This window comes from Pomacea canaliculata, linkage group LG2, assembly GCF_003073045.1.
Source record: "Pomacea canaliculata isolate SZHN2017 linkage group LG2, ASM307304v1, whole genome shotgun sequence".
Classification (NCBI taxonomy): Eukaryota; Metazoa; Mollusca; class Gastropoda; order Architaenioglossa; family Ampullariidae; genus Pomacea; species Pomacea canaliculata.
In genome coordinates, this window is record NC_037591.1 from 22,215,648 (window position 1) to 22,243,404 (window position 27,757).

General features: G+C 37.2%; 1 protein-coding gene across 7 annotated transcripts in view; it reads left to right on the forward strand.

Moving 5' to 3' along the window:
* The window catches only part of LOC112556989 (vacuolar protein sorting-associated protein 13A-like), a 58,885-nt gene extending 34,089 nt beyond the window's left edge, over positions 1-24,796 (forward strand). For 3 of the 7 annotated variants that reach the window (XM_025226532.1, XM_025226535.1, XM_025226537.1), the window contains 21 exons: positions 717-755; positions 1,546-1,631; positions 3,283-3,517; positions 3,781-3,900; positions 4,256-4,359; positions 4,751-4,918; positions 7,609-7,916; positions 9,474-9,624; positions 12,357-12,510; positions 12,732-12,838; positions 13,025-13,194; positions 13,649-13,737; positions 14,223-14,321; positions 14,467-14,636; positions 16,572-16,688; positions 17,307-17,456; positions 17,999-18,025; positions 19,160-19,253; positions 19,553-19,632; positions 20,661-20,672; positions 24,677-24,796. In XM_025226532.1, the coding sequence (XP_025082317.1) occupies positions 717-755; positions 1,546-1,631; positions 3,283-3,517; positions 3,781-3,900; positions 4,256-4,359; positions 4,751-4,918; positions 7,609-7,916; positions 9,474-9,624; positions 12,357-12,510; positions 12,732-12,838; positions 13,025-13,194; positions 13,649-13,737; positions 14,223-14,321; positions 14,467-14,636; positions 16,572-16,688; positions 17,307-17,456; positions 17,999-18,025; positions 19,160-19,253; positions 19,553-19,581 (2,417 nt within the window). In that variant the 3' untranslated portion in view covers positions 19,582-19,632; positions 20,661-20,672; positions 24,677-24,796. Of the gene's footprint in view, positions 1-716; positions 756-1,545; positions 1,632-3,282; positions 3,518-3,780; positions 3,901-4,255; positions 4,360-4,750; positions 4,919-7,608; positions 7,917-9,473; positions 9,625-12,356; positions 12,511-12,731; positions 12,839-13,024; positions 13,195-13,648; positions 13,738-14,222; positions 14,322-14,466; positions 14,637-16,571; positions 16,689-17,306; positions 17,457-17,998; positions 18,026-19,159; positions 19,254-19,552; positions 19,633-20,660; positions 20,673-22,713; positions 22,819-24,676 lie in introns of those variants that run through there. The other 4 variants (XM_025226536.1, XM_025226538.1, XM_025226533.1 and 1 more) reach the window with 4 other exon arrangements.
* The last annotated feature ends 2,961 nt before the right edge of the window (positions 24,797-27,757 follow it).

Below are 27,757 nucleotides of genomic sequence, written 5' to 3' on the forward strand. Positions count from 1 at the left end.
TAAATTTAGACATTTTCTCACACGTGTGCACATTTGTGTGTAAGTTTGCCTGGATGTATGTTTATGCATGTTTGTGATATTTAAGTACATTTTATTTCTCTTTCTCCCTAGGTTTTATGTACACAGTTAATATATATTTTTTAAAACAACAGTTGATTTGTTAGGCATTAAAAGCAGTTGTATTATAGCGCCAGGATATAACTACATAAGTCAACTTTATTGTTTCATGAGTGCCTCTGGTGAACAAAACCATTAATATCCACTGTTTAGAAGTATAAATCTGGTTTAATAAATAAAAGCCGTGCAACTCCCATGATCATATAATGGGATAAATATTGAGTAAAAAGTATTTATTTTATTTGCTGAAGATGTGCTGATTTGTGCAAACTGCTTAGTAGGTAGTCCTTCACTTTTTACTTCCTTGGAATTTTGTTTATTAATAGTGATTACTTTTGAAGGCTAATCAATATCAAAAGCAGAAAATACTAATTTGTTCTGCTTTGTTTACTTATAGCTTTTCTTGGTTGTTTCCTATAAATGATTGAATTTATGATTAAATCCTTGCATAATTTTTCCAAGTATTGCCTGGTTTCATTTTGTCACATGCTACGTTTGAAGCATCTTTTGGTTTTTATTTCATGTTTTTCTTCATTTCCCCTCCTATCTTCTATAATGCCTTAACACACTGGATGAATCACTTCCTTGTGCATGGACAGTGAGCAACAGAATAAACGAAGAATTGCTGTCGACTGGAGGTAGGTTCTTTGTCAGGATCTCAGTTTTTTGCTAAGTAACTTAATTTAAATTGTCTGCAATGCATTTTGTGAGTTGCAGTTAAGAGTTCCACACTTTTACCTTGCCTGTATACTGTACTTTATTTTTGCTGCCATGAACATTCATTAGGCCTTTATTTGTTTTGTTCTTTGTGAAAAAGAGAAGAATGATGTTGTATTGAGACAGTTAGGTAAGAGGTATATAGAACCATAATAAAAAGCTGCAGTGTATGTACTTTTCCTTATGTATTTTACTTTAATAAGATTAATGTAGTTTTATGTATGAAAGTGTGAACTTCGGTTTTGAAATGTAAGTTTTCAAAATCATGCCTTAAAATTTTATGAAATAATTTGCACATGGACGTGTGTATACATAAAAGAACATGATGAGTAGCATATATATATATGTGTGTGTTTATTTTATTACCAACTTGTACCTTATATATATAATTATATGTTATGAGTTTTGTGTTTGTGTGTATGCACACATACACACTATATATAGTACACATTCATCTTTTGTAAATGGTTTCCTGTTATATGGATTAATAAAGTGTTTATTGTGCATAACTTTAGCTATTTACAACAGATTTTCACACTTGTGGCTTTGAATACACTAAATAGATGAAATCCACATCTTTGAGGCAAACTGTTGTACTTGTCTAGATGGTAGAAAGGGCACCCACAGAGGCAAAGCGTATTTTGGTTAGGTATAAGTTTGAAAACAAAGACTTAACATTGTTGTATTAGTTTCTTTTGATTCTGTGTGCAGCTGTGTCATCAGGGCCACTCATTAATTTAGTCAACACACCATCTGTAGGTGAAGACCAAAAACTGCTTTCTGTTACCTTTCTACAGGTTTGTCTTTTATGGAGACACATGTTTGTATTGGCAACAGCATTGCTGTAATAGTTCTATAGATAATGGGTATATTTTGTGTTAGCATATATAAACTTGTTTAATTACTATTGAGTGAACAGTATATGTAAAACATGTATATGTCGACAGAGTATAATTTGATGACATGGATAACTAACATTCCAGTACTCTGTAAAAATGATGTACTAATTTGGATAGAGTTAAATAAATCACACATTACAAGAGTTCTCTTATCCCAAGGTATCCTAACTGCAACATTGGATCTCAGTTAAACCTCGTGCGGTCTCACACACCAAAACTCTATGCAAGTGTGACAATGCACACATACATCATATTCTTCATGGGCATTTACTGGAACGTATCATACAGGATCTCATTACAAAAAATCTCCTAGAACACGTTATGCAAAATTCCATACATAAACTTCCTTCTCTCCACTGCACGTAAGACATAAAATCTTACGCCATCTCTCAGGATCTACATTTCCCATTTTACAATCTCGCCTCCACAACATGCTGTATAGCAGAATACGTGGCAATACACAGGCATCATCTTAGCTATAAGCAGCATGTGAAAGCCCTCCTCTATTTCCCATTTTGTCTTTCTTTTATACCTCTATCTTTTCTCTACTCCTTACTACATGTGGGAAAAATGTGGTATCTCCCCATACTGAAATCTGCAACCATGGTTCATATTTTACACTCTGTACACAACAATACAGCATCCTCTTAAAACAGGGTCTTAGGTGTTTAACCACAGTAATATTTCCTATAAGCCACACATCGACATTCTTATTCTCTACAAACCAGCCTAACATTGACATCCCCACAAAATGCAACATGAGGAGAATATCTCTTTTCCTCGAACGGAAAATCCATTCTCTTAGGCCATGGCCTTAGCAATATAAAGACAAGATTATTTTCTACCAACCTGGTTTAGGACAACCTAATGCTTCAGTTCACCTACACCATCTCTCACTCAACGAAGAAAGAGAAAGTGCATGGTGGACCGGAAGCTTATAGGCATTCAAGTCTCACAACCCGCAAGAGTTGATGTCTACAAAAATAAGTCTTACCAGACATAAAACTAAAACTATTAACTATGTAAATACACACGACATACCGGTAAAAGTCGTGGATGTCACAAATAGGCTTGGGTCTGACCATCCTCAGATCAGCACAAACATAACAGCACTTACAGAACATGAAGGTTGCATGGCTTACCAGGTGACATTGCAAAGCCCCATGTGAACCCATGCTAACTACATCTGGTACACAAACTCATGCATCTTGAACAAAATATCCCCCTCAAAATATAAGGTGGTTGCTCTTCGTGCCCCAAATTGAAACCTGTAGTTTTGCTGGTTTGCCTTTCTATTGATGTTTTGCAACAAAAAGTAGTTTTTTTCCACAACAGCCAATTGTTTTACAAGTTTCTTTTTATGAACTAGAAATGACCTTAGTATCAAGCAGCATTTAGTTTTCTTGGAATAAAATCATGTCAGAAACGTCTCATAATACTGTATTCAGGTGCACAATGACTTCCCTCCCCTCAAATGCATTTGTTCATTGTGGGGGAAATACCAGTACTGTTCTGCACCATATATTACTTAAAACTTCCTTGTTCACAGGCCAAAAAGACAGGCCCAGAGTTCTCCACTCTATACCGGAACATAGAGAAAAACATCCAGGTGAATTTCTCAGCTGTTGAGATCCTCCTTCACCAGCGTGCCATCCTTGATCTCATGGAATTAGCCAACAGTCTTGTGCCTCCTAGCACTGATGATTCTCAACAGTCAAAAAATCTCTCAGACGACAAGGCAGAAGCTGGCAGTAGTCTTGAGCTGTGGAAGGAAAAAGAGAAAGGTGATAAGTTGCTTGCTGGAAGAAATGAATTACATTATTAATTACCTTATCAAATTTTTTATGTAAATTGCATCATTGTGTAGTCGGGAAATAAATAAGATTTGGTAGTCCCATGAGGCATGAAGATTTACTTTTGCTAGGGCAGTGAATCATAAGAATTGTGCTTTTAAAAAGAACTTGGATACCCCGATATCATGAAAATCTGCAAGTTATGTAACCACCATAGAGCTGCACAATCAGTAACAGCTTCTGCTTGTCATAAGGTTCAAAGAAAAGGAAGGAAGATCCCAATCTCATCAACTTGAAGGTCACAGTAGTTTTAAGTAAATTTTCGGTTGGAGTCTGCAATGATGAAAGACTGATCACCAATGTCCAGATCAAAGGTGAACATTTCTAGTCAAACATTTGAATTTTTATTTTTCTTCAGAGTAGGAACTACTCACTGTTTTATGCTCTCTTGTTTTATAGTGTCCACCTTCTATATAAGCTGTACGCATTTCCTTCTTAATCATTCCCCATAGAATTGCTGTCAGCATCCTGTTTTAGTATTTTGTTCATGACTAAAGTTGCTGACAGCACAAATGAAACAGGCTTCAAATCTGACAATAAAAATATATAAATTTAGTTAATGAGATTGGATTAGGTTATTTCTAAAGGATATTTCACAGCCAGAAAATGTCAGACATCACATAGAAGCATATAAACATTCTGTTTACGTTTATTAAAAATATGTGGCAGGTATTTGTGCAGAGGTTGCTATACAGCAGGCCAGAACAACAGTGAGTGCAATCCTCAGAGAAACAACTGTTTTTGATCCAGACCCACATACTCGATATCACCGTGTAAGCGTTTTTTTTTTTTTAAGACAGAATTTGACTGCTAGCTCATGTATGTTTAACCAGTATATTGTGCTTCAGAGGTAATAAGAAAAGAAAATAAAGAAGGAGAGATGAGGTAAAGATAAAACAATTATATTTTTGTAGGTTTAGCTGAAAAACACATAAGCAGATTTGAGTTTACAAATCACTGTATAATATGTACAGCGAGAAAGCTGCAGTTATTCGCCTCTTATGTTCTCCTTTGCAATAATAATAATCTGTCGTGAAAGCTAAATTCGGTGATCTGATATTGAGTGCCTTTGTCTGACTTTTGAGATGTTACACAGAGACCTTATTGATATTCTGTTTCTTGGCTGAAAAAGACCTCAGTTTCTCTTATTTTTATCTCATTCAGATCCTCTGCATAGAAGGCAGCAATGTATTGAAGGCTGGAGCAGTTGTGTACAACGGTGGCACAGCAGGCAATAAGTATAGTGACATGTCATGTTTTGATACTGGTGTGGATGTGGAAATTGGATGCATCAAAGTTTTCTTTGTTAACAAGTTCATCTCAGATCTGTTGGTGAGATAAGTTATTTCTTTGTTAGTTTGCCATATTTATGTGCAAGCGTAAGGTAGCTCATGATTTCCTTTAGTAAGCCTGATTGCTTCACATGCAGAGGTATCTTTCAATGTTAACAAGATGTATCGATAATGAGTCTTTAGTTTTAATAATAATAATAATTTTATTCAGTTTTTGGAGGCCATCTGACCCAAATCAACATCAAATGCTGTTGGTTACATACATATTAACATTAGGTGGCTGCATATAAACATAATTCTTTGTATTAAGGGTTTATAGCATATAGTTACATAATAATAATCAGAGAAGATTCTGACATTCATCCCTATACCTCATGTGATGCACATGGTCATACCAATCTCCTTTACAAACATTGTTTTTAAGTAAAGGACAACTCTTATGATTACTCTACTCTCTAGGTTGTAATTTTATATGTAATTTATATGTAATTTTCAATTTTCAAGATGCCATTTGGTCCATATCAACCTCTTATATTGTATGTTACATGCAGTCTTTAGTTTTATCAAGATGTAAGTTGTAATCCTAAGTGCGATCTCATTCTTAAATATCCTCTAGGGGTGTTAGACACAAGCTATGTCATCAACAAACAAGAGAACTAAAATCTCTATTAAGTCTGGAAATAATTGGATGCCATGCTTGCTGTTTGCCATCATGTCAGTAACAGCTTCATTTATTAGCAATGAGAAAAGAAGAGGGATGGCTATCACCCCTATTCAAGCGTAACTCATAGGTGTCCTTTCATAGATTATTGTTACGAAAGCCCTTGTGAGTGCTAAGATAACTCCATAAGGCAATATTACTAGGGATATATGATATGTTTTGTCCATTTCTGTAGTTACACTAAAGGATGTAATTGTGGATATCATTTAAGGAATCATTTTTCAGCTTCTGTCTTTCTTGGCATTGTTTAGTCCAGTCAGTATCTGACAAATCTGACCCACATACTTTACAGAAGTGTTCAAGCCACTAAACATCAGAAAAATCTGCTTTGTTTGCTCTTTTCCTTGATACTTGCTTAATTTTTGTCCAGAATATTTGTGAATGTATCAGGCTGTTATTAAAGTCTTCATGGATCTTACGAGGGTCGTTCAAAAAGTTCTAAGCCTCACCCAAAAAGAGTTGCAGAAACAGGACAGTTTTTCATAATTTCTCTATATAGTATAGTCCCCCTTTACATCAATGCACTTTGTCTAACGATGTCCAGCAAGTGTCTGCGCCACGTCGTCGTGGATTTCCTTTGGTGTCATACCTTTCTTCTGCAGATACTTTATGACTGCTTGGACCTCTGTTTTGTCCATTTTTAGATTTGTCGCACTACCCTTCACCTTTGCATGGGCTTCACGTGCAAACAAATTAAAGCAGAAATCTGTACTTTTAGTGTTATAAGAAGTTATGTGTGTTTCCACAACAAAAATGCTCAGCTATGGCTCTTCTTTCTGGGTGAGGCTTAGAACTTTTTGAAAGACTCTTGTAGCTTTATAGGTTTTTTCCTTAACTTTAATATGAGGTCTTATATGACCTTGTTCAGAAAAATAATGTGCTGGAGAACATCATGTGTGAAACTCCTCAAGCCCATCACATTTCCATTTCCTTCAGTTGAAGGCCAACTTGCAACCTATGCATTGGGGATGACATTTACCTGATAACAGGCACAACAGAGAACTGCAAGACCTTTTTAACAGACTGACAGCCAGTTCAAATACATGTGGAATGGAGACCAACAGTAATAGCTATTGGAAATGACAAATCATATATCTAAATTAACAGAGTGCAGTTCAAGGCAGCTTTCAGTGCTTGGGAGCCAGCCTCTTCAAGGATGGCAGTTCCACAACAGATATCTGCAATGGGATCACAACAGCAGCAGCAATGGCTAGACTGGACAGGGTCAGGTTAAGGCCCGTTAAGCCATATCATCAGGGTCTGGTGCAGCCATATCATCAGGTTTATCATGAAGAACAACCTGCACCATTCCTTTATAGTACTGATTCTTTACAGATGTGAAATATGGACCCTGCTTGCTGGAGAGGAGAATCCAAGGATTTGAGTAGAAATACCGGAGGAGGCTGTTCTGAATCTTGTACAAAGAACATAAACCCAATGACTTTATATGAATCATGGTTGCCACACTAGTAGGGCACTAGGAACCCCTACTTGCAACAGTGAAGTGGCTGAGCTGGTCTGGTACAACACTAGAACTGCTGTCTATGCTCTAATGGAAGAAGATCTGCCAATGTAGACAAAGGAAGAACTGGATGGAAAACAGGAAGGAGTGGACTGGCTACTCAATACAGAACTTGCTTAACACCACACAAGACCACTCTGAATGGCATGCCTTCTCAGCTTCTACATCTAGTTCTAATAACAACTAGGAAAGCAGCTCACTGGCAGGTCATCTTATCTCATGATCAGCTAGTATGAGTCAAGGGATGGATGACAATTATGCATATTTACACAAAAAAGAGCGAAAAAGACAAAATAATTAATTGTTTAAACTGTTATGTTTAGAAAAAGTTTTCTTTCTATATTTGTGAATTGTTTTGTTTATAGTCATTTAAATATCTAGCTTAAGTATATAACCATGCACCAGAACGGTACAAATTATCTAGTTTATAGTAATGTCAGGGGAAAATCATTAATTTACACTTATAATCACTTCACTCTCTAATCAGGGCTTTATGGACAATTTTCAAGCCGCGAAAGACCAGATGCAAAAGGCTGGCCAGGTGGCAGCACAAGTTGGCATGGATACTGTACAGTCTCTGCAGGAGACAGCAACCCGTCTGTTGCTTAAGGTGAACATGAAAGCTCCGGTCATTGTGGTGCCACAAAACTCCACCTCTAGTAACACCCTGATGCTTGACTTTGGTCAGTTGTCCATCACCAACTCCTTTAAGTTGGCAGGAAAGCTTTCCCCAAACAATGTACCAGCCATCTTGGAGGAGATGAACATTGTGTTGACATCTTTGAAACTGTCCAGGTATTTCCAATCTATCATATAAGTTCATGCATCATTCGCCATATTAACATTTCAGTAGAAATAGATATCCCAAACTATGTCTGAAACTACTATTTAAATACACAGTGTTAAAGATCTTTATTTTCTGATGTTAGTGGTACCAAAATTATGTTATAAATTTTAAAAAATAAATGTTTAACACAACTATTTGATGCTGGATAATTCACCCAGTAACATTGCCTTTAGTTTGTAGCTGCAGTGCTTATTTGCAATATATCTGCATGTAAGGATTCAAACACCTGTTTTCTCAGTGGCACCAATCATTCAAAAAAGAATACCCTGTGAAAGTAGTTGAGAAAAGGTTAATTTTCTAAAGTTTCCACTGTATAAAATAATAATTCTAATGCTTAAAAAATCACCACAAATATAATCACTAACTTCCTTTCTAACTGACCTACATCTAATGCTTTGGGATTAATGGAAAGAGGATGATAAGAGCTATTGAACTGTGCCATTTTTCAAGATATTTTGTTTTGTACATTTTACAATATTGTTGGCTCTATTTTTAATGCATTAAAGAAAACATTGCCTTTCATCTTTCTTCAGATTAGAGATTTTTAACTCTTTACACAGCAGTAAGTAAGAAGATCTCTCAAGCATGTAAGGTTAAATAAAGGAATTAACAATTTTTAGGCGAGAATGTTCTTCTTAGCTGTATATGAGATCAAACAATGAGATCTACAAGATGATTTAAGTGACAGGTTTACTATTGTATGATTTCATATGAGTTTACTGCTAACTGGCAGTTTTACACACACAAAAAAAAGTAGCAAGACATTTTATACAGAGTTCCAAATGTCAGACTATGGTACATTGGATAGGGGACAAAATTTCTTTTTCTTAAGCCAGTGTTTGATAGATGACAAAGTTTCATTGTACAAAAATATGTTAACTCTTCATCTTTTGCAAGCAGAGCAGGCGCTAAGGGGATTTGGGGCCATGAGCAAATAGAATTGTAGGGCATTTGGAAGCTGGCACAACATATGTAGCAGGGCAATAAAAATTTGTGGACTGTCTCATCCTGACTGTGTACTTGTTAGCGTGGGGCTCCAATCAGCACAGGGCAATCGCCCCAGCTTGCCTGCCCCCTTCACCCTCCTACCCTAAGCGCCGGCTCTTTTGCAAGCATCATCTCAGTGTCTTCACAGTATGCAGTACCCCAAAAAATCTGCTTGAGGGATAATCAGTCAAACTATGCTGACACCTGAAAAAATCTTTTATCTCTATTTTTTATTATATTCTTAGATTATGCCTTTTTTTTTTTTTTTTTTTTTTAAGTAAAGTGTCAACAGCTTAAAAACATAGAAGTATGTATCATCTAAATTTATTTGTAGCTCCCTTTGTTTAATAATAAAATTATCACATTTTCTATCAACTGCAGGAAACAAGTTCAGATTTCCTCACTAAAATACAGTATCCATATCTTGTAAGACTACAATACATTTGTCACATTTGTAGATTTCCTTTTTTTTTGTGATAGAGCCAGTATAAAATACTTTCAATTTAATTTCTTTTCAGGGCACTGATGAAAGGGGATACTGACATTTCTGCTGAGTGCTTAATCCTAGAACCCTTGACAGTGTCCTTGCAGATGAGACGTAATCTTTCAGCCTCCTGGTATCATGAAAGTCCTGAATTAGAACTTTGTGGGGCACTTGAACCCTTGAATGTGAGTAAAGCAAATTAAAAACTATAGTACCCATGCAGTCTTTGATTAAATTATTGTAATAAATGTCATCTGAATAGCAGTAAAACGGTGTAGAATAGACAAGAGTTAGTTCTCTTTTTCAGCCGTATGAGTTTGGCGAAGAGTACTTTTGCATAATGCCATGTATGAGAAGAAATATTATAGATGAGAGGAGAGGAAGAATAAATAAACGAATAAGAACATTTTAGAGATTAGGCCATTTATTGATTGTCTCTTTTGACAATGATTATACTCTTGGTGAACAGTATTTATGTATTACACCATGTAATAGGAAAGTAAGAAGAGTGGGGAGAGCAAGAGAGAGAACAAATAAACTAATAAGTCTATTTTAATTATTAGGCCACCAGCCCATATCAATAGGGTGACATCCTGATGACTTTACATCTTGCTAATGTATTTAATAGAAGTCTGGATTATATAGAACATACATAATTGCCTTTGTGGATTAATAAAGTTGTACATATGAAGAACAATTAAGGGTGTGTATATTTGTCTAATCAGAGTGTGTCTTTATGGGTACTATAATACTACATATGTACTAAAAAATTTGCCGATAAGGAGCAAATATATCACATTTTTATTCCTCCATTCTAAGGCTTTGTAAATGTATATATGTAGCAAAGCGACATGTTTTACCTGAATTGTTATCAGCTGTAAATACAGCAAATAAAAATGAGATTGATAGTTATACAGCTTGGGTGAAGTATTTGCTTAAATTGGCATATCTAGAAGAAACAAGTACAAAGTGGATTAAGTCTTGTCACAGTAACAAAAAGGACATTGCATACAAAACTGTTGTTTAGAATGCCTAAATCGGTGACACTTGAGATTCATTATACCTAATCTAAATTTGTCTTTAAGACCTACATGTGTGAGGTCAGAGTTTATGAAATATCTGTAAATGAATTATTTGTTTACGATGAAGAATAAACAGAGAAACATGAGGTACTGTGAGTTTGTCTTGCTAATCTTATTGATGACAGTCTTTAAGCCTCAGTTTAAATTCTCTTAAAAAAGTGTTCACAGTCCCAGCACCTTGATTTCCCCAAACAATACCAAAAGCAAAAATATAGATTGCTATCATTAGATGGGTCAACCTTTATTTATAGAATAAGTTTCCAGATATTTAGACAAATTTCATTGTGAACTTGCAAGTTAACTCAGGTCCCATAGCAACATGCACCCTGACAACACTATACATACTTCTAATAGCACCTAGAAGTTTTTCATGTATGAAATTTTATACAAAAATATGCCAAAGTTTGTTCTTATTACAGAATCAAAATGTATAAATGCTATATACAGTTCAGTGAGTTATTTTTGTATTATATACATTAATACAAATACTTTATACGCCCTATTGTTCTATAGTCCACTTTAAAACCACCTGATTTTCCCCAACCATTTTTGGTGGTAAAATTTATTTCTTCAAGTACTTACCAGGCTTAATGACAGCTAGCTCCCTCCTGCCTCCCCACAGTGGGCTAAGACTCAGTCCAGGCGAAAACTGGAGTAGAGTGCTCTCTGACCTGTTAGGTGGGGGTTGGGTGGTGGCTGAGCTTTGTTCTATCCTACTGTGTTGCACAGTTTGGACAGCTGGATTTGCGGTAGCTAGAGTGTGATCTCCATATAGTCATGTCATCTAGTAAGTATTCGAAGAAAGAAATTTTACTACCAAAAATAGTACACTTGTTAAAAATAATGGACTAGAAAAAATGATTAATGATGCTTTAACATGGGCCTGACGCTTAAATAAAGTAAAGGTGTAAAGTCATCCCATGACCTTTTTCAGTTTATTAGGGAGTGAGGTGTTAAAGACCTCACTTTTCTCAAGGCCAGCTTTACATGAGGCCAGTGCCCGTCTCCTCTCCCTCACATCTTTACCTTCCCCAACCCTCTTTAGAGTCAGGTACCCGGGTATTTGTGATTAAACCAGTGGTTCTTAACCTTTTTTTGGGGTACTGAACCCCCAAGTTTCATATGCACATTCACCGAACCCTTCTTTAGTGTCATCACGAATTGCGGGTGTGTCTTGACCTCTGTGGCGGAGACTCCGCCGAACCCCTGAGACCGACTCACTGAACCCTAGGGTTCGATCGAACCCAGGTTAAAAACCACTGGATTAATGATTAATCATTGTTCTGCACAAGTTTGCTCAATGGGCCAATAGTCATGTTTGTTGACCTCTTGACCATGGTTTTGGTGGGGTAGAAGGTGAAGCTCCCCACAGCATCCTACTACAAATTTTAAATATATATAAACATAAAAACATATTTTTTATAGAGGGGGTTTAAAAAACGTTGTTAGGCATAAAATGTTTTTTGACTTAACAAAGCTGAAGTAAATTAGGCATAAGAATGTTTATATCACAGATGACTGTGGTAATCTCCAGTGAATCTGTTAAACAGTAGCTGACTAGAACTTTGGTAACTCAAATTGGATCAGGGATTGCAGACCATGAATCTTGTTACACCTTTTTAGCACTTGTAGTTTTTCTTACATGGCTTGCTGAGAATAAGAATTCAATGGTCTTTGAGCTAATCTGGAAAAGAAATATGTGAAGGTGTTTTATTTGCATTGTGGCTGTTTATAAAAGGGCATGCTAGAGATATTGATCTATCAAAGCTGTACGCAAAATATTTAAATAAGAATTAAGGTGTTACAAAATTATAATTGCAATATTTATGCTGAAGGTTCGATTAAGTCAAGGAGACTTTGGTACCATGATGCAAATTCTGAATGAGAACCTGCGAGAAGGACAGCCACAGGCTAGTACAAAGAGTAATGCTGTAGCATCTTCTCATTCACCTGAAACCGTGGTACCATCTGTCAGTACGACCTCTAAAAGTGAGTAGTGCTGTTTTTTTCATGTGAGACGTAAAATTGCAATATCTAGTTGACCAAGAAGGATTAGTGTACAAGTTCTGGTTTTTACCCAACTGATGTGCAGATCTAACCTTTAAGTTTGCCAGTGTGATATCAGAGACACAAACCCGTAAAAAAAAACTTTTTCAAAGAATGTTTTCTTATCAAACATTGCTGCAGTACATTTGCTCTGTGTGTCATAGTGTTGACAGAAATGGAAAAGCATAGACCTGAGGTCTATGTCCGGATCAAAGTTGATGTGCAGCTGAAAGGGGTGATAGCTGTCTTCTATTCTGGTGATACTGTCCTGGTAAATTTTATCAATATTTTGTAGATGGGTTATATTTCTGTGTATAAGTATCCACATAATTTATGTATCACCCTTTTGCGTGTTTTTCTTTTTCTTGAATCATTTTCTATACAGTGTAAAGTTGTTTTTCATATTACAGGAATGTATTTATATCATGTCCCCAAACTGTGTATATTTCATTTGCAGACAAGTGGCATCTGTAAACGTGAACCTTCAAGTTCTCTGGGTAAATTTGAGCTGGTCTCCATGTCAGCAGTAGCCATCATTATGTCTAACGATGCTCTAAAGGCGAAAGTCAGCCTCAATGACTTAATTCTTGATGACCTTCGGCTATCTAAAAGAACTGGTATCACAAGGTGAGTTGTCACCCCCCTCCCCCTTTGGTGTTACATGATCGTATTTAGGAAAGGTGAACTTAAGTTACATGCCACATCATGTGAATATTATTGCTAAGTTCTTTTTCCTTAAAAAAAGATTTTTTTTTACTGAAACTTAGTGTTTGAGTAAGGAAACTTACTTATGACTTCTGGTAGTTTGAAGAATGATATTGTACTACAGAAATTTTATTTTTCATAGCAGAATTATAAAGAGAATTTTAAAGACAATAATGAGGATGAACACAATATTATCAGTGCGCTCAATTAGCACAGGTTCCTAGCCAAAGCCAGCTCATTGCTTTGCACCAAAACAGTAATACACTTCACATTTTACAAAAAGAAAGACAAAATGTTCCTTGAAGGAAATATGACGTACAGAGACTTGGTTGTATGCTCACATTCTGACTGGTTATATACCTTGAATCTTTATCAGGATGATAGAGAGAAGCAAAAGTGGCAGAAATCATTCTTCAGATATGGTCTGTGTGGACTTCCAGCAAGATGCTGAAAAGTGTCTGAATGGTAAGTCCTGAAACCCCAAGTTTGGTCTATTTTTCAACCTTGTCCGATTCAGATGATGCAAAGTATTTGTGAAATGTTGACCTTCAATCTTGTCATCAAAATGTCAGATTTTAATGATCTTTATATCTGGCTAAAATATATTTTCCAATATTTTTCTTTTCTTTTCTTTTCTATTTCTTTGACAATTTTGGTGAGTTTTATAAGCAATTCAAATTTAGGACATTGATGGCTATTTGTTGTACTCTTGATAATGGATATTTTTGTAGCATAGGATTTTCCTGGCAGCTTATGAGTACATAAAGTTGTGTACTTTGTTGAAATGGACATTTCATGCTATGTTTATCTGAGTGAATAGTTCATATTGTGTGTTTTGAGGTATCAATATGTCAGTATATCAGTATATCAGTATGTCTCATGCAATGTACTGACAGTATGGATACTTCATGCTGTGTAGTTACTCTATATTTTGTGATGTATGCTTCCAGTCAAGATAAGCATAAGCAGTCTCTACATCTGTGTATGTGTGGAGTTCTTGATGTCACTGGCCAACTTCTTCACCCAGGGTTTGGGCGAAATTTCTGATAGTAAGTCGTTTATAGGTAATGTTTATCCATATTGGTCTAAGCATTGAATTTACCATGATGTAGCCTTAGTTGCTAGCTTACCATGATGTAGTCTTAGTTGCCAGTTTGTTGTAAAACACTAATTACCCCCTCACCTTGTGTTTAGGTGCTTTAAAACCTAAACATGGAGCTATGCAGTCTGGTTTGACTCCTCCAGTACACTCAGACCAAAAACAAGAACTGCAGATAATGGAGGTGGTGCTAGAGATGGAGAAGCCAGAGATCATTCTTATTGAAGATCAGATGAACCAAAGTACCAAATCTCTTGCTGTGGATGTGAGTAGCATTGTGTTTCTTAGGATTAGGACATAAATGTTTGAACTGTACCTTAGACTTAGCTGGTGCTGTCAGTCTTTGTAGCAATTGTAAACTCGTACAGCAGGTTTTAGTTCTGGAAATGGTGTTCAGTGGTGTGCCATGAGATCTAAAGATCTTGCATGACCTCCAGCCGAACCTGTCATATCCTTTTTAGCTACTAAGAAAGTGATATTTGAAATTTACCCATATTTCTAATAAAATATTGAATTATTCTGCTGTTTTCTTTTACATATCATGTGTAGATAATGTTTTTTAAAATGTGTGCACTGTGACTAAACTTTAATGATGCTTGCTTTCTAGTTGCTTATCCTCTTTCACTCAGATCTACTTCAAGTGAACAAAGAAAACATTTCTTGAGTACTATAGTTAATAGCTCGTGCCCAGGTATTTGAAGGACTGCACCCCTTCCAGTTGTTCCCTATTCATCATGATCTCCACCCCATACACACTCCTGCTGGGAGTAAGCTTGTCAGTGAGGGTCTGAGGTGTGAGGCAATCCTGGATCACCTTCAGCATAACTTTGTGTTATTAACCTCAGGCTTATTGTTTGATAGTTCTGGCACTGTCTCATGCTTCCCTTCTTGAGGAGGGATATGACTAGAGACTCTTGTGGCCTAGATCTTCCAACACATTGTGGTAAGAGCCTTCATGATCTCTTTCCCACCACATTTGATCAACTCTGATGAAACATAATCTACCCCTGGTGACTTTCCTCCCTTCAGGTTCTGAATAGCCTGCCTGACTTCTTCCATAGGGCTTACAGGTCCTCAGGATCTACATTCATCTCCTGGTTTTCCTAGAAGATACTTGGATCTGTTGTCAACAAAAAAGTTGTAAAGGTCATTGCAGTACTCCATCCATCAGTCTAGGACAGTCTTGTCATCTGAGAGTAGGCAACCCTTGCCGTCTTCTGTTGCAGACTTTTTCTACTGGCCCTCATTGGTGAAGGTCTTTAGTAGGTAGAAGGCCTTGCGGTTATCACCTCTGGCTATTCTCTTATCAGTCTCATGGCATCTGCCCTCAATCCAGATTTCCCAGTCTACCTTCATGCCTCTCTGAATCTCACGGCCATGATATAACCATAGTTGCTAGCACGGCATAAAACACAAACAAACAAATTCTGAATTTCACGATTGACCTTCCTGTAGACAGCTGCTGCCTCAGGGTTGTTCAGCTTCTCTTTCTTCAGGGCTTGTTGGAAGTCACAAAGAGTGAGAACTTTCTTTGTGACCCAGGGCTGTTTCTGCACTTTGAAGCACCCAAGAACCTTTTTGGCCATGATCAAGATCACTTTAATATGGCTCGAGAGGGTTTCCACATCACAGTCATTAGGTTCATAGCAGCAAATTTCCCTCCTGGAAATTGAAACTACGCCTGGAAGTGTTCAGCAACATTGAGATCTCATAGTTTTTTTAGATGAAAGTGAACGTGCAGTTTGAGATTTAGTAATAGGCTTGATAAGACAAGGTTGTGGTTAATATCCATGCCTGAATAGGCCATCATTTTCCCCTGATTGATGCTGGATTTATAGCATCTTAACAGTAAGATGAAGTCGATCTGGTTACGGATTGACCCATTTGGAAATGGATCGCAAGCCATGTCCTTTTATGAGCTTTCAGGGTATTAGCAAGGGGTAACCTGTTACTCTGTATTAACTCCTGGAGGTTCCATTACTGCATTCAGTAGTGGAATCAAATTGTAGTTAAATCTGTTCGATGCTTCAAGGAAAAAGGAATGAAAAGCAATCATGTATTATTACTAACTCTCAATCAATGGAGACTTTTTTTTTTATCTACAATCAGTAATCAGTTCAAAACTGATGCTGTAAATGGTGATGTGTTCAGTTACCATGCTTATTTTGTGTTATTTTTCCTTTCTTTTGCAACATTTCAGTTGGCTCTGTCGTTCCGCTTGATTCAGACACCTGAAGTTCAAAAGATAAACGCCGGTATTAATGGGATTCAGGTGTTCATGTGTACATTTGACAGTCGCCACATACCCAGTCATCAGGTCTGTTTGGTACATGTTTCCATAAATTTGCTTGGATATTTGTTTATTTAGATATTTATTTCACTTTGTTCCTTGTAAGATTTTCATGTGCTTAGACACATTCATGAAGAATTGTAACCATGACTTGTTAGCAGATAGCTAGCATACCTGCTTTGACATGTAACAGACATATACAGGAGGGAGCAATATTTGTCATGCAATGATAATTGCAAATTTTGGTGAAGTCAGAATTTGAAAAAATTCTACAAATGGTATTTATTCATTTTGGCAGATTGTTGTAATTGAATTTAGTAGAATTTATAGCAGTAAATAAAATATAGGTAGCAGGAACAAGGACTTCACAAACTTGTTTAGTAAAAAAGCGAAATTGTTGGTGTATGGAGGTTGGGCCTATCTGCAAACCATGTGTAGAGATTGTATTTATGTAGGCAAATAGCATGTTCATTGTGACAGCTTTCAGATTCTTATATGCTGTATATAATGGAAAAATATGACCATCTGCATTTAACATTTTTCTCTCTTGTGAACAGATCTTTTGGTAGTTAATGTAATGAATGAGTATTGTATAGTGCTGTATGAGTTTACAAATCCTTTATTAAATGGGAAATTGTTTTTCAGATACTAGTACCTTTTGACATCAGTGTGGTCAGCAGTGCACCTTATGGTCAAAATCATCATGTTGATGTCACTTTCAGTGACATTGTGCTTGTGATTTCACCAAGTATCCTGACAACCATATCTCTGATTTCTAGGGGATTGACTCCTGAGGTATACACATGACTTTAAAAAGAAGTTATTGTGAATTGCTGAATTATTGGTTTTCAGTAGTGGAAATAGTTTCATGTTGATGTATGGGGAAATGAAAACAAAAATTGACAGTATAATAAAACCTGTCCTGTGGAAACATGCTGTATCCAACTAAAATCTGGCCCATGCATAAAAGGTGTTCCCTTGTCAGGGGTTTCCACATTTTCAAAATCAGGAACAGTACAAACACAGAATGAGAGATGAAAGACTAATGTACAGCAGTTCACTTGTGACAGGACTGCGATTAAATTTATTTAGAAATCTCAGTCACTTCTAGCAAGTGTTTGCCAGTCAGTGGTCATTTAATGTAGAAAAACCCATCCATGGGGACCAAAAGAGTCCCTTTGATGGGACATGCTTGTTGGTCACACAATCCAGACATTGCATGTTTTAATCATTTTTTTGTTTCATTGGTAGTCGCTAATCATTGACATGGATTGGGGTAGCAATTCTAGTTAAATTCACTGTTCATAATCTGTTGCTATTTATATTATTTCTGACAGGGTTCAAAAACTAGTCCATTATTTCTCGTAAGCAGATATTTGCAAAAGATTCAGTTTTATTCTTTTATATTTTCAGTTCATTGGAAAATTTATTGCAGGGATGTGTGTGTGAGAGAGGGGTATAGACTGTAATCAGCATCAAGATAAGCATATTCCTAATACATCCAACACATTATCATTATGAAAAATGCAAACTAATCTTGTGAACTTACATTGCCTTGTTTCAAGCCACAAGATATTTTTAGTTATAATAATGAGGATTTATACAGCGCCTTTCTGAAGATTTACTCAGAGACAAACTCATCCATATTCAAAGCTTTCAGAATTGCATTGTTTAGTTTACTTTTATGTAGTGATGCCAGGGATAGTTGTTCTGACCTGCATATAATACACTAGATGCATCACACAACTATTTGACTGACACATGAAGAGTGGTTACCCCTCTTTTTTTTTTTTTGGTACACTTTTGGCTAGACCTTCGTTTAAATCCATTCCATTTGCTTCTTTTCTTTTGCATATCTGCCAGCAATAAATGTATATTTTAAGGTATATTTTAAGCTGTTTTCATTTGAGGCCATTTGGCATCTTTCACTTGGGCTGTTTTTCATACTTTTTTTCATGTTATCTTTTTTGTGTGTTTTCCAGCTGACAGATTTTGTTTGCTCATTTTTTAATTTTAAAGTTTATTCTAAGGTACATTAATGGCTAAACCTTTAACTTGCTAATATGAACATATTATGATACAGCTGTATGATGTAGCCTCTGATACTGACAGCTTTAAGTACCAACAACCAAATCTAGTATATAATAATATACATGACATAACAGTTTTGACTATGTTATTTAACAAGGTAGGCTTTATGTTTGGGGAGCTGACTTGTGCCACAATTACCCAATGGTCAGACAGGGATTGTAATTGTCACCTCATACAGGCTTGCTGGGATAAGATCTCTTGCTCATATTATCCATGCCATAGTATATAGGCATACAGGCATAACATGTTTCAATCATACTGTCTATGATATTCTTTGGTCTTTTCTGCCTTTACCTCCCCCATAAACCCTTAACCCTTCTGTTTTCAAAGATTATAAATGGAATAGAGAGAGATTAAAACAGGAGATGAAGCTGTTGATTTATTGTTCCACTGTGGTGATGTTACAGAGTACTCTTGCATCCGTCCCAAAATGGAAGGTTCCTGCAAATCTCTGGGATGTGAAGACCCTGGCTTCATGCAATCTTTGGTACATTGAATCAGGTGGGATTATGTTGCTGCTATGGCTAAAGTAACTAATACATGCTTATTAGACACATCTGTGTGTATATTTTTACATTAGATATTGATACAGTACACCCAAGTTAGTTGTTAAAATCTTTGTAAACAACAGCATTCTTTCAGGAGTTTTGGTGTAGGTGACAGTGTAAATGATATCTTTGATATTTTTTTCTATGTTTGTATGCACACATGAACATATCTACATATTCACTGTCAAATTTTGCAACTTTATTTGTTCCATGATTCAAGATCTAGCATGTCAAACTTTATTTGTTATGCAGCTAAACAGGAAACTAAAGAGCAGACTTAACCTCAACAACTAGTCACTCTTCTATTAGGGAACTCAACCAGAAGAGAAGAGGTGACACTTTTATCTCAGTTTTGTAGCTTTAAATGCTGGCACAGCACTTGTGCACATGCATTTCACTCATGCACACATATTTCACTCATCCACACAGCCTGACACTTGCATATTCTTTCACATGATGAAGACAATTCTCTATGTGCTAACCCTGTATAAATTTTCTTATAAAGAATAATTAACTCTCATTCCACTGAGAAAATTTTAAAACGTTATACATAACCTTTTACAAGTTACTCACATGTTACATATCTACATCATGCCCAAAGGAAAGTAATCAGTTTTTGGCAAGAGTTCACTAGCCACAACCCCAGTCATCACAGGGAGAGCTGCTAATTCAGCATGTACCCTTTAACAAATTCCTCACTTTTGCACTATGGTATGACTGGCATGCTGACTCATGGCATCCATGCACACACACTCAACTCTTGTTTAAAAGAAAATTTCTTAATGCTACCTGCATAGGACAGGTTGTCATCACTTTCTAATTCAAGTTTATTGTTAGCATAAATCTGCTAGTAAGTAGTGTGTAGTAATGTTAGTCTCTGGTAACAGGTATATGCTTCAGGCAGTGTAATAATTAGGGAGTCAATCTTGCCCAGACTTTGGTCTGTTTTCTTTCACTTCTGTTTCTTGCTCAGTCATTCTTATTGTTTATTTGATCTGTAGTTTTTAAGTTCAGTTTTCTTAATGTTTTATATGAAAATGATGTATTTATAATTTCTTCAAGTTGCTTTCACTATCCCTACCTATATAAAATCTGATTGTACACAACGTATTTTTGATGGTGACAATTGCCCTCTTGGATAAATAAAGTCTTAGCTTAAATTATGTCAGAACTTATTATTTGCTATGAAACTTATTTAAGTCATTATTTTACATTTCAGTTTAAAAAAGAGACAGAAAAAAAAGATGAATTTTTTCTCCTCTGCTGTACTTAATTGTTATGACCATTATTATCAATAAATTTTTGGTAGCATTATGTTGACATTAAAAAAGATATTTTTGTCTTTTTTATGACATTCCAGCATAATGAGCAGGTAAAGGGTGTGCTGCTTTCTAAAAGCCTTCCTGACTTTTCTGCTGTCCCTGCTGCATTGTTTTGATTTTGTTTTAGAACCTGCAGTCAGTAGAATGCATGGAACTTAAACAGGGAGCAATTTTAGTAGCCACTCTTTGAGTAAATCAGTGAGACAAAGAATGCAATTATACACAAAGCAGCGAACGATGAAATCTCTATTAACTTTATTATATGCAAATTTTTTTATTTTTTATTTGTTTTTGAGAAGGGTCTGTTTGCAACACTTACAAGACTGTTACTTAAGGGCTGTTGTAGACACTTATGTCTGGTTCTGAGTAATCGTGCTGGTTTTATGGATGAGCTAGAAAGCTTGTTTGGTTTGCTGAACACAGTCTGCATGTCCATCTTCCTCTAGTTTTGCAGGATTGGTCACACCCAACCTTGGCTGTCAGTTTCTGCCATCAAAAAACTCTCATGTCTTACTTTGTGTTGTCCCAGCTGGATCACTGCAGCTCTCTGTATCCTGATCTCCTGAACCACCAACTGACAAACTTCAAAGGTTTCAGAATAATACCGCTTGTACTGTTTTTCCTAGGCAAAAAGCAGACCATATACTACACCCCATTCTGGTGAGCTCCATATGCTACCAGTTTGAGCTCGCATTGATTACAAGATTCTCACAGTTTGTCTCAGACACTCACATGCGCACTTAACTCTCATGCAGTCAGCGGACATTAGCGCATTCTTTTTCATGATAACCAAGACACCTAAATCTTCTTTGCAGGTCCTGTCTAAATTTAATTTAAAAAAATGATGTTACCATAATCAATAAAAAAATACAGCATCAATGTAGAAAACGGGGATCACACAATACATCATACAGTTACAACTCCAATTATACACACAGTCATAAAAGAAAGTTTCTCTTTCTCATTTTGATATTCAAACAGAAAAATACTAGGATATGTAGTTTGGCATAAGGTCACTGTAAACACTGCTCACACTTGAGACTACCCATGATACTCTTTCTGGGGACTGAATCCACGAAATATATTTATTTTCTACGAATATCTGAAACATAGACACTGCCTCTAAGGGACAGATGTTGTACACAGTTGGTGCTGCCTCTTGGGGAAGTGACCACACCCTCTTCATCCTACCTTGCCAATATTGGGGTAGCAAATTTCTTCTTCTGAGGTTAGTGGTTTCTAGCCATTTACTAGGGCCAAATGCTCCTAGGGTCATTCTTAGGGCCAGTTGCTCCTAGAAGTTATTCCTAAAGCTAAATACTCCAAGGCATTTACCAGGCCCAAATACTGCACCTTTTGACAGGTTATGTAAAGAAGTTCTTAATCTTCATTGATACAGCTTACATTTGCCACAGTGTCAACTACTTGCTGATGCTTGTGTTCGTTAGTTGACAAAGGGTCAAGTACCCCTTAAAAAGTTGGGTTAACTTGGGGAAGTTGTCCAGCACTGGAAAGTGTGCATTCCTCCATCCTGGGTGCTCTAAACACTTGACTGACTGCATCCTCATGTTCTGGTATACAGAGAATAAATAACAAGCCCAAATTCTGGCATGACTTAAACATGTTAGTGTCAGTTGAGGCTTCTGGCTATGTTTTGATGGGAAGCAATATAAATCAATAAGGAAACACAAAGCCTGACTTGTCCCCTACTTAGCTAAATGAAAGTCACATATCTTAACTACTGTCACAGAATGACAGAAGAAAAGAAATACAGAGCACTACAGGCATAAATAAGAATTACTGTGCATGGCATATTCTCTATCATTCCCTTCGGAGGTCAGTAAAAATCTGAGCTACTGCCCCATACATAAAATTCAAATGCAGTTTTAATAAGGCAGACTGAGAAATAAAGAAGAAACCTCGTCATGTGTAAAATAGAGATCTTTGATCACATCGTTTGCTTTCAGAGCAAAGAAAATCATACATGACATTAGTTATACACCTATCCTTCCATGCTGAAACCCTGAACATAAAACAAAATTTAGGAAGAATTTCATTGGAAGAAAGTCTCATGACGATTCACATGTGTAGATACTTTGTGGAATCTGCAACTGCTGTGGTACAAAAAAATGGTTGCCAAGATCATTTACCAGTGAGGAGCTCAAAACTACAAAAATTTTCAGGCAGCAGACAGATGAATCCCATAGTAGGGTCAGTGTGTTGATGTTGAGGACTTGTGGTCACAATAATTATGTAGAGTTTTGAAAATTTTTAACAAATTTGACAGTAATACAGAGTTGTAAAACCAGTAATACCACTCCTTTGCTTGTAGCAGTTGCCCAAAAGTTAGCCCAATAACTACTTGTTCCTGTTATTTGTTCATAGGACAATAAAATGTTCACTAAAAACTATACTAATTGCAGGTTCAGTCCCGTTTTCATATTCATCTTAAGCATGCATTTTCTGTGTTGTATTTTGATAAGTTCTGATGTTTTGAATGACAATAATTGCCCACAATAGCGTCATCAGAATCCACTAGAAATAGTTACATGATATTGGGTTTCGTAACCTGTTTTCTGTAGATCTGTACATCAGCCCTAGAATCTCAATAGAGCTGTATGGTATGCATGAGTAGATAGTAGGTGCTTGTTTTGTGTTTGCATATGAAAACAGTCTGAGTAGCATTACTTCTGTTTATCTGGTCTTGTAATGCTGATCGAGAAAATATACATTTAGGTTGGGTAATAGTGGTGGGTAGGTATTAAAACCAAAGGTAAAGTTACTAAAGTGCGATGCATGCAGACTGCAGGCATGGGCATGCACATGTGTGCACACATGATGACAATAACTGATTTTATTAATTCCAGCAGTAATTTAGAATTTGTGTACGGTTACAAAAGTTACCAAAAACCCCAGACAATTAAAAACAGAACAAATAACATAGGAACTATAAAAGGATACACAACAGTACTAAGGAAGAATGAAATCAAATACAGCAAACACAAAGAGAAACCAAACAAGAGCTGAGAGTAACTGATATTGCAAAAGGAAGTGTGAAAATGGACTAGCATTATGGGAAAGGTTGTCCTATTCTCAATCCTGATCCTATTTCTTTGCAAACAATTCTGTTCCAAGCTTCGGAATCAAGGCTTTGTGAAGATTGCACTATAACTAAACTGAGTTCACTGCATTCCTCATTCCTCCCCTTGATTGGCATTGTCATTCACTACAGTCTTCTTTACAGCTTACTTTTAAATGTATTTAAAACTGCCATTTGTGAAAGAAACAAGGCCAGCTCGCTAATTGATTTTATATTTTATCGGACTTTTGAAGCATGTTAATAATGTACATTGGCAATATGCTTATCTTCCTAGAAGGTATTTAATTGAATAAACTATTACAAAAATGTTGCATTAAAATTGTTTAGATTTTAAATGGATATATGCTGTTTTTAAAGTATTGGCATTAGTCTGATTAGTGTATTTTGTTTGGTCCCTAAAGATAACTCAAATATTTTTTGTGAGAACTTTAGGTTTTTTTTTTAAGTTGTTTACTTTCTTATACTTTTCTCATATGAGGACAAAATATAAAAAAACTCTGCCGAATGCTTTAGCAGAGATCAGCAATAGAAATGTGCTATCAGACCTGCAGACATCAGAATCCATACTTAGGGATGTACTAAAGAATTGAAAAAAAAACAGCTGCATTCTTTATTTCATTTAGTTTATTCTTCGATGTTTTTGTATAACTAATATGTGCTTTCATTCTTGAGAGTTTGATTATTTTTTGCTTTTATAATGGTAGTATGCTTACAGGTTCAACGTTCAAGTTGAGATACGAGTTGACAAGTTGAATTTACTTTCGCATTTTGACTAATTAGCTGTTTTACAATAGCTGATCTTCATCATGCTAAATATTATAATCAGAAATCTGAAAAATGTTTACCTTAAAATTTAAAAAAACGTTTAAAGTGTATTTGTGTATTTGTAGAAGCGTCTTTCATAGAAAAGAACCCTTGCCTTTCATATTTTAGTGCTTCTTACTTTTTTGCCAGATGGTTGTTAGCATCCCATCCATAGTGATAGAACTGGAGGGAGGTATTGGAAATCGCACAGTGCCCCTTCTTATCCTTGAGTCTAAATTCTGGGCACAAGTTCACAACTGGAGCACTCAGGTGAGAAGACAGATTTTTAAATATCTTAAGGAGATGGTAATTTGGTGAACATCATTGACACCTTCACACTGTTACAAACCCACAGTATCATAGAAGGCATAAATATCACACATCCGCTACAGCATAATCTTTTTTTAGATGCATTAAGCTGGTGAAGACCAAGTTGTGAGTGTGATACATCATTCGAAACTTTAATTTATTTTTGTAGTGACTACAAGTGCATTTTCTTTATTCTGCTTTTGTTCCCACTGCAGTTGAGTGTAGAAGGCAGTTTGGATGTAGAAATTGGTTACTACAATGAGAAACGTGCTGTGTGGGAGCCACTTCTGGAGCCTGTGACAGAGGAAGGGAAGACACGGCGCTGGGCTCTGGACATTGAGGTGAAGAATACTTTCTGATCTCACCCAGTTTAGGCTGAGGGTTACTCATCAGGTGAGGTGAAGAATGCTGAGCCTTATCTTAAAGGAGATGGTGGTGTAGTGGGAGACATTGATTTTGCAGTTAATGTAGTAAATTTCCATTGGAAAGGTTTAGGCAAAGTTCATTTCTTTACTTACTCATCTGAGCGGAGACTGGGGCACAAACCCCTCGCATCTGAAATTAAGCTCGCAGAGTCTCGCAGGCAATCCACTCTAAAGACCATGTCAGGTAGGGAGTTTGACTAGGAGGGTAGATCTGTCAAAAGCTAATGCAGGTGTCCTAAGGTGAGCTCAGCGAGGATGGAAACCTTGCATAGAGCAAAAGGGCAAAAGCTTGATTGATTTAGATTTTCAGTACAAATGTAGACCATGAAAGTGTGGCCTATCGATCTTATGTAGCATACAAGGACCAGCGCCACTGGTCCAATACATTGCCCAAGTATAATCATGGTAGAGTTGAAAGTCACTGAATTGCACACTGGATCAGAGGTCACCCAGGATAATAAGCTCTGCTACCTTTGCCAATGTGGCCTGGCATGAGGTTTTGATGAAGGTACAGGTGAAGATCCTGGTCCTGGATAACGAGAGTGACCTGACCACAGAAGACCGAAGTATGGAGGGCCCCTTCAGCGCTCCAGTCCAAATGCTCCACAAGTATGGGAAAGTGCACGAGCTCTGTTGAGAGTTGGAGAGATACGACTGGGATGTGGTGGGTTTGATGGAAATGCACTGGATGGGAGCAGGAGAAACAGTGACACCCGGAGGACACAGGCTTTCCCATTTAGGAAATAATGCCAAGTGTGATCAGTGCATCGGATTCCTGGTGAAAAAAAGAACAGCGCAGGCAGTAACGAACTGGAACCAATTTCTGACCATCTTGCAACCATCTGTATAGCTGCCAAGCCACTAAACTGTTCAAGTTCATGCGCCAACCACCGAAAGCAGGGACCATGAGGTGGAAGCGTTTTTTGAACAGCTGGCAAACACGTTTTGGGACATCTCCAAGAATGAATTGGTCACCATCTTAGGTGACTTACAACACAAAAGTCAGCCCTGACGCATTCGAGCAATGGGTCGACACCGTATGGTATTTTTGTCTATGAGGTGTCCGCTTGTTAGGATTGGCCCAGAACTTCGACTTTGTCCTCACGAACTCCTTATTCCCGCATAAGGTTTCTCACCTGGTGACCTGGACCTCGCCCAATGGCATGACGCAGAACCAGATCAATTTTTCTCTGGTACCTCGCCACTTCAGATGAAAACTTCTCCAGGCTGGAACACAAGCGTTCCCCAGTGCGGTTATCAGGAGTGATCACAAGCTCTTGTTCCTAGCCCTGTACTTGAGGCTCTCAACAAAGTGAGTGAGGGTGCAGAAGTCCGACCTACATGGAACTTGGAGAGTCTCAACCACCCTGGAGTTGCAGCTGCCATTCGCATCGAAGTAGGCATTAGGTTGTCTGGCCTGAACTTGACAACAACTGTGACAGAGTGCTGGGGGGGAAGAAGCCCTCAAAGTACCTTGGATCACCTTGGGAAATTCTTGATCTTGTGAGCTCCACAAGAAACTGAGGCTTCAAAGGCAAGTGAGTCCTAAGGCAGACAAGGCTTACAGGAAGGTCCACTGTAAAGTCAGGATAAATATAAAAGCGGCCAGAGAAGCATGGATAGAGGCCTGCTGTTCTGAAATCAATGGTGGCATAGCTTGGGGAGACTACAGGAAGGCTTTCAGCCTGCTCCAAACACTAAATCGGGATAATCCGCAAAAAACAACTGCAAAGGTCAAGGACAAGCAGGGTCCCCTACTGACAGACCAAATGGAAGTCCTCAACCAGTTCACTAAGTATTGTGATGAGTTATGCAATGCTCCACTACAAACATGTCAATCCATTTTGGAAGAGGTACAGCCATCACAGAACTTCCTGAAGATTTGCAGGTCTTATGAGGGGAGGTCGATGCAGCAATACGGAACATGCATGCTGGGAAAGGTACCAGGAGTCAACAATGTCCCCGCGAAACTTATCAAAGAGGTAGGTGAAGAGCTGGTGAAGATGCTAAAAAGCATGTGCCACAAAATCTGGCTAACCAGACAGTGGCCAGGTGAATTTGTACCAAACTACAATCTTTGGTAGTTTCCATACCAAAGAAGGAAAAACAGCCACAAGTATAACAGCTATTGAACCATCTCCTTGATTTGTCATGTGAGCAAAGTAATCCTCAAGGTTTTGCCGCAGCAAGATCAAACACATCTTCAGCACAAGGTTTATGATCAAAAAGCACCTTCTGCACGGTAAAGCTTTTTACCACCACTTTGTCAATTTCAAGAAAGCATTTGATAGTTTCCTGAAGGGCTGTGAAACATTCTGCTATCATTCAGCGTAGAGGAAGGCCTATTCAACATCTTTCTCGAGAAAATCATGTGTAACACGTTAGGTGACGACCAGACCTCCGTCTCGATTGAAGGGAGACTGATAAGCAATCTCTGCTTAGCTAAAGACATAGATCTAATGGCCGGCAGCAACAGTGAATTACAGTCACTAACGGA